General features: G+C 34.0%; 1 protein-coding gene across 1 annotated transcript in view; it reads left to right on the forward strand.

Annotated features, from left to right (window-relative positions):
- LOC106459065 (kinesin-like protein KIF6) overlaps positions 1-9,082 on the forward strand; it is a 38,775-nt gene that overhangs the window by 17,052 nt on the left and 12,641 nt on the right. Inside the window, exons 8-10 of the mRNA XM_022385462.1 lie at positions 4,897-5,015; positions 7,162-7,249; positions 8,364-8,507. Coding sequence (XP_022241170.1) covers positions 4,897-5,015; positions 7,162-7,249; positions 8,364-8,507 — 351 coding nt within the window. The remainder of the gene's footprint in view (positions 1-4,896; positions 5,016-7,161; positions 7,250-8,363; positions 8,508-9,082) is intronic.

Below are 9,082 nucleotides of genomic sequence, written 5' to 3' on the forward strand. Positions count from 1 at the left end.
TGACTTGTGTCGCTAAAGTTTCGTCGGAACGAAGTTACGGAAAGTTAATTAACAAACTGAGACGTAACAATAGATAGTAATGGACAAATGTTTTATCTGCGAAAATAATCTAAGTTGTCTAAAAATGAGAATAGAAATGTTTTAAAGCGAGACTACAGCACTTAGATTAAAAAACTGATGACAATGTGCGTGTGTTACTGTTAGGCTGACAGTAAGTTACACGTTGGAAAGCGTTTTTTGTTGTTGTTTTATTTTAGGCTATTACATCATTAGCTTTAATATCCGTATGAAGTTCATACTTTTCAAATTATGTTTTATTACAGTTTTTTTTTATTTTACCTAATTATTTTATTACTTCAGTTTTCAGTTGTCTTTTCATTTACCAAATGCACGTGCACTAATCAGTTATTAATTTTACGTTCGTCAGGTTTTATAAACAGTTATAATTCAGTGTTAAACACTTAATATTTTCCACGAATAAATAGCTATTTTCCCTTAAAACTTTTTTTTCTAATTTTCATGTTAAATTACAGCTTAAACATCAATAGTTGTTCTGTGCTGTGCAGCAGTCTTTTGTCATCTAAAGGACACCGTAGGAAACCAAAGGAATCAGTTTTCATAAGTATGTTATAAGTAATTGTCTAGTAAATTTTTACTTGTGTTGCATTTTATAAAACCAGACAATTAACAATAGAGTTTGTGTGTATGTGTCAATAGTTTACAAGTTCCTTAAACATATCCTTACGTAGAAAGTGCGGTTTTGTCGCTAGTGTTTTTTTTGAATTTAAAGTGTTGTTTTACGTATTATAATTAATTAGTGCAACAAATTAGCTATGTTATTACATAAACATCACATCAGTACTTATTCATACAAAATTACATTTATTGCAGATTTCTAAAGAATATACAGCAGAAAATTAAGTGGGAAGACGTGAGACTTGAAAGGCGAAAAACAAAGCCGGCTGTAATCAACTCCTTTTGAGGAGACTTTCTATGATAGAAGTAGACAAACTGTAAGTGTTACAGAAGGTGCACTTTCTACCAAATTTAACTTTCCAAACCACTTACAACCTGCAAATAATTACACCTCAAAAAGTGGAAACATCTGTTTCAGATAGTATATGTACTATATATAACTTATCACATGCATACTCTAAGTAAAAACCCATCTAAACTCAAGCGAAAGTATAGTGCTAATACTGGATAAATTCGAAGAATCTCGTAAACAATCCAAAGTTACTAAACAGCCAGCCAGAAGATTGTCAATGAAAGTAGCGTCACATGATGAAATACTTTCTGACTTGAGTAGTCAGAAACTTTTATTAAATAGTATAACAAAGTTACTATAGAAAGCCTTTTCTGGGAGTCCTTTAGATACGGTAAAAATACTGTTGCGATACATGACTGGGACACTATAAGATGTATATTCCCACAATTTCGAGCATTTGCATCGACACTACAATTCTATTCTCCTCAAGCATATGAATATATCAGGCAAACGTTTGATATATGCGTTCCACACCCCAAAACTATGCAACAATGGTGTAAATGGGGAACCTGGTTTTAATAAAGACGCTTTTAGAGCATCAAAGGAGAATACAAAAGAGAAAGGCGGAGAGATGAGGTGTGCTTTGATAATGGTTGAAATGGCCATTAGCAAACATATGGAATGGGATGATAATCAGTACAATGAATTAGTGGCCATGGATACAAAGCTGGATGATGACAGTCTTCCTGTTGCAAAGGAAACATTGGTGTTTATGGTTGTATCTTTAACAGAGAAGTGGGAAGTGCCAGTTAAATACCTAATGATTGATAGTCTAGGTGGAATGGAAAGATCTAACCCAGTGAAGTAGTGTCTTATTTAACTTCATGATTGTAAAGGGGAATATTCTTGCACTTGCAACATAACAATGATCAACCACTTGGAATATAAGTTGAGTGTTCACTCCAACACTACATCACTTACTCACCCAAGTAATCCAGCCAATCAAATACAAATAGAACTAGATACATGTCACATGCTGAAGCGAAGCTTTTGAAAAATTTGCTTGCTAAAAAAGTCTTCTAGCAGATGCGAATAGCCAATTCATTAAATGGGAGTATGTGGAAAAACTTAATGAAGTACAGAAACAAGAAAGAGTACCAGCTGGAAATAAACTTACACATGGGCACGTGGAATGGACCAAGCAATAAGTGAAGGTAAATCTCGCAGCACAGACTCTAAGCTTCTCAATTACAAATGTGATTTTAATCTATAAAGGATGTATTGCAACAGTTAGGGTACACCATTACTCTCGATTGACTATTTAATATACTAAATAGTCGTAACCTTCGGTCATGCAGTGAGTTATTATAGTTACGAAGACCATTTGTAGAAAAAGCTCGGGGTTATCTGAGTGGTTTTGGAGCTTTTGATATCAGATGGTTGAAGAGTAGTTGTGGATAAAAGTTATGGTATTCTAGGATTTATAACTTCCAAAACCAGTGTATGCAACCTTAATGATTGAGTCAAGACCACCTGGAGTTATCTTTTTCTAATTAGAGATCTCAATCCTACAGCAAGACCATTCAAAGCAGCCTACAAACGACTTGTTGTACATAAGGAAATCAAAGAAAGTACTGTACAGGAAACTGCACTAGGCTGGTCTCCACCAGACTTCTGTTTATTAGGCAGCAAACTGAAACTTTTCAGCAGATGGATGATTTAGATTCAGTGACCATAATAAGAAAATATGGCTCTGGTCAACCTTTTCAATTTACCAGTTATCCTGATCATTATTACCACTGTCTTGTGATCGTAAAAGGCTAACTCACTTTGATGAAAATGTGGCTGTGTGTATTGGGAGATTTGAATTTAAATTTCTGGTAAGAAAATTATCATGTACAGTTTGCAAAAAAGCACTTCGTGATAAGAGTCAGGATGTTAGTGAAACACATTTCAGTGGGATGTATTTGTTGAAACCGTGAGCAGATGTAATTAAGATATACAAAGGATCCGCAATATATTTTCGCAGAGTGTTGTATCAACAACCAAGTTGCTGTTATCATACATCTAGTAGAGAGTGATTTATTTACATGCCTACATCATCATCATCATATGCTACATTCAGAATCTACATAACAAATCATCGTGTCTTTTTGCTGAAACAAGTTACCACACGACTGTTTCACTATGGTAAAGTTTACAATCATAAAGTCTTGGTTGAAAAACAAGCAATTTTTTCAAACGACAATGACACTAATCTTAACTATGTAGTAAAAACAGACAATTGAAATAAATGGATTTAACAAATTGGTCTAACCATCTCCAGTTATTTTTTGTTTTTTTACTGCGGGCAAAAGCTTTGTAAATACCATATTATTAGTTTGCAGTTAACTTGCAATATTAAAACATTATTTTCAACAAAGCTCTAGGTGTAAAGATTTGTATAATTAAAGTTTGAAACGTGTATTCATTTTAAAATCATTAAATACGTTTTACACGAGTCTTGTACGTTTATGTACATATACACTTCTACTTATAAAATAAATCTTCTAAAATTACATTTTCTTAATTATTCAAAGATACAATTATGCATTTTTTAACGTTTAGCATTGAACTTGCTCAAACTTGATCCTTTTCACTAGTTGTTTTTAGAAAACCATCAGTATTTATTTTTAATATACAGGAAGCCAAAGTATGTTACTTCTGTTCAACTCTTTTAGCATATAGAGATGAGTGATTAAAGGCCAAACATTCTTTTGAAATACGATACCATTAACAGTTAAAGACGCAGATTTACGAAAACTAGGATAATATTGTTATAAGCTAAATGTTTAATGTTATAATTTGTTTCTTACCTAGAGGGCGCATTTAAGATCAAGTAAGTTTGTTGGAGTAGGCCTAGAACGATCCAGATGATGTAACGCAAATCTAGTAAACATTTAGAACAAGGATTAATTATAAAAACAAGAATCGGCGAGTGGTGAACTGTGAATGAGTACTGAGTTTGTTTTCTTTTCAATCATTTAGTGAAGCATAGGGATCTCTTACTTATTACGTATATTCAGTTACCTGATCAATTAACCGTGACATTTTACAAGTAACTATGTTTTTACGTAAAATTTCTCGAGATCTACAAGTTACAATAATGTACAAGGAAAGTCTACAAGTGTTAAGGAAGAAATAAGTTAATTTGTTATCGTTACATGAACTGAATTTGGCATTATTTTCACCTAATAAGTTAAAAGGACCGCCCAATAAAAGAACAACGTTAAAAAAATATTAAACTCAAAAATAATATATTGATAACATAGATAAATGTGTGTGTGTGTTGACATTTTCAGGTGAATAATCACTTTAACAGAGCAAACGGCCATATAAATAAATTAATGAATATCACCTTATATTCGTAACTACAGTTAATAATAGTTCGTATAACGTTTTAAATACAAAATGCTATATTCTCTAGTCTAGTACTAAAATGAAAGACTGCTGAAAATTCCTTTATTATAATTAGATCAAACTCGGCTAGCCTCCAGTAAGATGGCAGTGATTTTGTCTCGGCTACGCCTATTTTGGTTCTGATGTTAATATTCCTTCCACTCAAGAGTTCAGTGGTCGTTACAATAATTTATTATAAATCACTCCCAGTCGACATTATGTATAGTTATCTAAGCCAGGACAAAAAAAAATACTGATAAATTCGAATTAAAATATAAAAGTTTTATTACTGAAACATCTTATTTTGCTGTTGTAGTAATTTCTTAAGTTCGTTTTGAACAGACACTTCCAACAGTTTACAACCCATAAAGTCAAAACAGTATATTGATAAATAATATAACAACTAGAAAATAATATATAAATTTAACATTATATTAATGATACCATATTTTTACATATATTGTTCTCAGACGCCTTCAAATCCCACATCGACTCGATCCCATTGTATTTTTACTATCCACGTCACTTCCGGTCGAGGAAGAAACTCCACTGTTAGAAAATCTAGACTTCATCTTGTGGATTTAGCAGGGTGAGCAGAACACTATGTTATTAGATATTTTCATTGTCTTTAGTAAACCACGATAATGTCTTAAATACAGTTTTAGGTCATGGAATATTCGGGCAATTGAATAAAAGAGGTGTTTCAAGAATAGCTGGATGTAATAAATACATATGTCTTCAACAAACCTAAATAAAGTGCAAATAATCTGAGGTGTTTTCATTTTTTGCTTCTTGCTTCTGGCTTTCTAACTGTTATTAATATTAATACAGAGTACTTATAAAGAAAGTTTCGCAGTTCAGAACGTAATATCTCACAAACGGCATAGGAAGGTGAAATTGTGTTGAGAATATCATGCGGATGCAAATGCCACAGTTGATACATGTTACCACCAGAGGCGCCACTATGACTTAATATCTGATCAACCACAGCAACTAGTCAAAATGTGCACCTTTAGAGCCCAGAATGCATTGCATCTGTGTGACAACGGATATTACAGCAACAACACGCATCTCAACAGTTATGTTGTCTTATTCCCGGACAGTTTCATCCTTGAGGTCTGGAATTCCAAAGTATACGCGTGACTTCTAGTACTTTCACAGCCAGAAATTAGGTGTTGTTAGGTACGTGAACGAGGTGGTCATTCACAAGGAAAGCTACGTGAAATTATAATCTCCTGAAATTCGTCCCACAAAACATGTTTCACCTGGTTACCAATATATAAAGGGACACCATCTTGCACGAAACCGTAGTGTGTAAAACATTTCATTGCTTCAGCAAGGGGAATCACATTAATTGTAAGTTTTGCATGGTGCTATGCAGGTTTGTAGTCTATGTTCTAATAGATCTTCAAACAATTAAATTACAATAACAAACTCAACTGTGAAACCACACCTTAGCATCATAGAGATGTCTGAGATATGTAACATGTGTATTAGTTTCCAACCAGATAATGTAGTTGCGGGTGTTGACACTTCCAAAAAGGATGAAGTGTACTTCATGAGTCCATAAGATACTGGCAGGTTATTGGTCATCGACTTTCAGTCTTGTCAAGAACTTCAGTGCATAATCATCACGGCGGGTTAAATCCGTCTCCTTCAATGCTCGAACATGACGTAGGTTGCAAGGAAACATTCGCAAAGTTGACCAAAAAGCCTTACGAACAGCTGAAATTGGCAAATCTATACACCAGGCGACACTTCAGTGGCTTGTACTACTACAACATAGCTGACATCAGCGATAGTTTCATAGATATCAATGGTTGGCATATTACAAGTGAAGTATGTCTCCTCATATATTTTTCTGAACTTGTACACTGTAATATTAGAACAAAGCCTTCTGAGGATGTTATACGCTCTAGAGAGCAGCCTCGGCATTGCATTATTTGATGTAATAATTTATCACTAGTTCACCTCTTCATACTTGTCAATTTCGTGTTGGTTGAATAAGGTGTATTTGAAAATATGCGATAGAAACTATAATAGTGCCCCTGGTGAGAATATGTAACAACTGTGGTATTTGCATTCGCATGATATCCTTAACATTGTACATTTCCACCTGCCTATGCCATGACATTTGTAAGGTATGGCATGTTGAACTGCAAAACTTTTTTTTTATAATCACCTTGTATATTCCAAATGTTCAAAAGGAATGGCTTTTTATTTGATATTTTTGAACACCGAAACATGAATTATAATCTCTTCTATGATAACACAGCCATGAAACTGAGAACTCATACATGTAATGATATTGAGGACTCATATGTGAAATAGTACTGAGGAGTCATACATGAGCTAAAAGCCTCCTCGGCACGAAGTACAACATGTGAGATGCTATCGATCACTTTTCTCTGACTAGAACAAAGTATTGTTTAAAATTACTATAACTATTATGTTTCATCGCGTGTGTTACGTAAACACAAACTAGCGTATCCAATAAAATAAATACATGTCCTCGGTTTAGTTAAAGAAGATAAAAGTTCGAATCCTGCTTTGGTTTGGTTTTCGATCCACTTCTTTGCTATGTTCCATGGGCCGATGTAACACTTTCCATTAAGAACAACTGGACTTATATTATTCTGAAATAAATACAGTCTCTTTCATGATATAGAATTGAAATTAAAATTTCTTAATGACTCCAAATAAAGAGCTTCTAAAGGATTTTTTTTTTCCGTTAGATCAGAGAGAGTGTGTAAGACTGGAACGACGGGGCTTTTATTAACAGAAGCTAAATATATAAACCTCTCCTTGCATTACCTGGAACAAGTATGTATAATGTCTTTTTATTGTATAATAACAAGTGTTTTAACCTTTAAAATATATGTTTCTACACATATGTATATCGATATATACGTATATGTGTACATTATTTTTTCTACACGTCAAAGGAGAAAGAAAAGTATTATGACAAGTGATTTTTAAGTTGGGAAGAAAGAAAAAAAATTAAATTTTCATGAACACTAACAGTATCCAATCTTTTTTTTTTTTTGGAAGTGTTATTGGGATGTCTTAGCGAAATGCTACATAATCGGTTATCTGCGCTCTGTCCGCAGCGGACCCTAGTAAGTCTGGAAACTTTCCGCTGACCTACTGGAAGACCTTTTAGAAGAAGTTATTATATTACTCACTTAGGTTAACATTATATCGATTTTTGTGGTTATGGTCTTAAGAAACTGATCTACATTACTTAAGTCGATTAGTGTTACTTATTACTGACATGTCGTTATTCCAAAAACGTTACAGTCACTACAACAGAGCCTTCTCGAGTTTAATGACCAGTGGTGTTTTATTTCGTTTTGACTCATAATCTAGACCTACAATTTGAAAGTATGTGAACAAAACGCTCTCGAGAATGAGACTACATATTTACATCCATGTTTTTTTTCTTTTGTTTTTAACCTCTGTGAATTTATTTCATTAGATAATCTAGCATGAGAAATACAAAACACGTGAACCCGTGCAGTCCAAAATGGTACATACGATAAACTTCTGATACACTGGATACATATTGTATCAGTTAACCAGGTAACATTATGTTACTTATAAGAAATGCAATAGAAAGTTTTCCCTGATCATCTTTACATAGACTCTTATCCTTCTGATTTAATGTAAGGACCAATGTATGAGCAGCCAGTTTTAATCAAGTCTGTTGTTATCAGTGTGTAATTTTCACTAAACATTTGGCCATAAAGATAGCCGTTGTATATATATATATATAAGCTGCTTTTACTTGTCAAGGTAATGAAATTTTCATTGGTATTCTTGCTTTAAACATTATCATCACAACAGTTACAGTTTTGTATTATGTCGTGTTGCTTACGTTATCCAAAACTTTCTCTGCTATAGTTCTTCTATTTCATTTTTTCCTCCTCCGAACCAGGTGATCGTAGCTTTATCTGAGCAACACAGATCTCACATTCCGTACCGAAACTCAATGATGACGTGTGTTTTACGTGACAGTCTCGGTGGAAACTGTATGACTAGTATGATCGCTACTCTAGCTGTCGAACCCCAGAACTTGGAAGTAAGTGGGTATTTCTCTCCAGATTTAGACAAATAGGTACTGAGTAAACATCTCGTTCTACTGATCATATACAAAAATGTTATCATAAAAAACTGTGTTTTACGTATGTTGTATAGTAGCTTCTTCACTTTAAAGCTGTCGGTTTAAACATACTGAAGTGATTACACAATTAAAAACTTATTCAACGACTCCCATTCTCCAGTACGTGACGCTTATCTATGAAAATAACACTAACTACCCCATAAAACGCTCAAAACTGTAAGGAACCATTTCAAAACATATCCCAGAATGCTTCAAAAGAACAAAACCTTTCCTAGCCCTCCGTTCCTGGCTTTAACCCTGTTTTCTTGGGTATTTCAATATTTTAAACGACATGGGAGTCGTTAATAATAATATACTTCACAGATTATATTCAGTAGTAGAAGCAATGAAAGTTTACATAAATATCAGGCCCGGCATGGCCAGATGGTTAGGGTACTCGACTCGCAATCTGAGGGCCGCGGGTTCGAATCCCCGTCACACCAAACATGCTCGCCCTTTCAGCCGTGGGGGCGTTATAATGTGACGGTCAATAC

Source organism: Limulus polyphemus, unplaced genomic scaffold (genome assembly GCF_000517525.1).
Source record: "Limulus polyphemus unplaced genomic scaffold, Limulus_polyphemus-2.1.2 Scaffold554, whole genome shotgun sequence".
Classification (NCBI taxonomy): domain Eukaryota; kingdom Metazoa; phylum Arthropoda; class Merostomata; order Xiphosura; family Limulidae; genus Limulus; species Limulus polyphemus.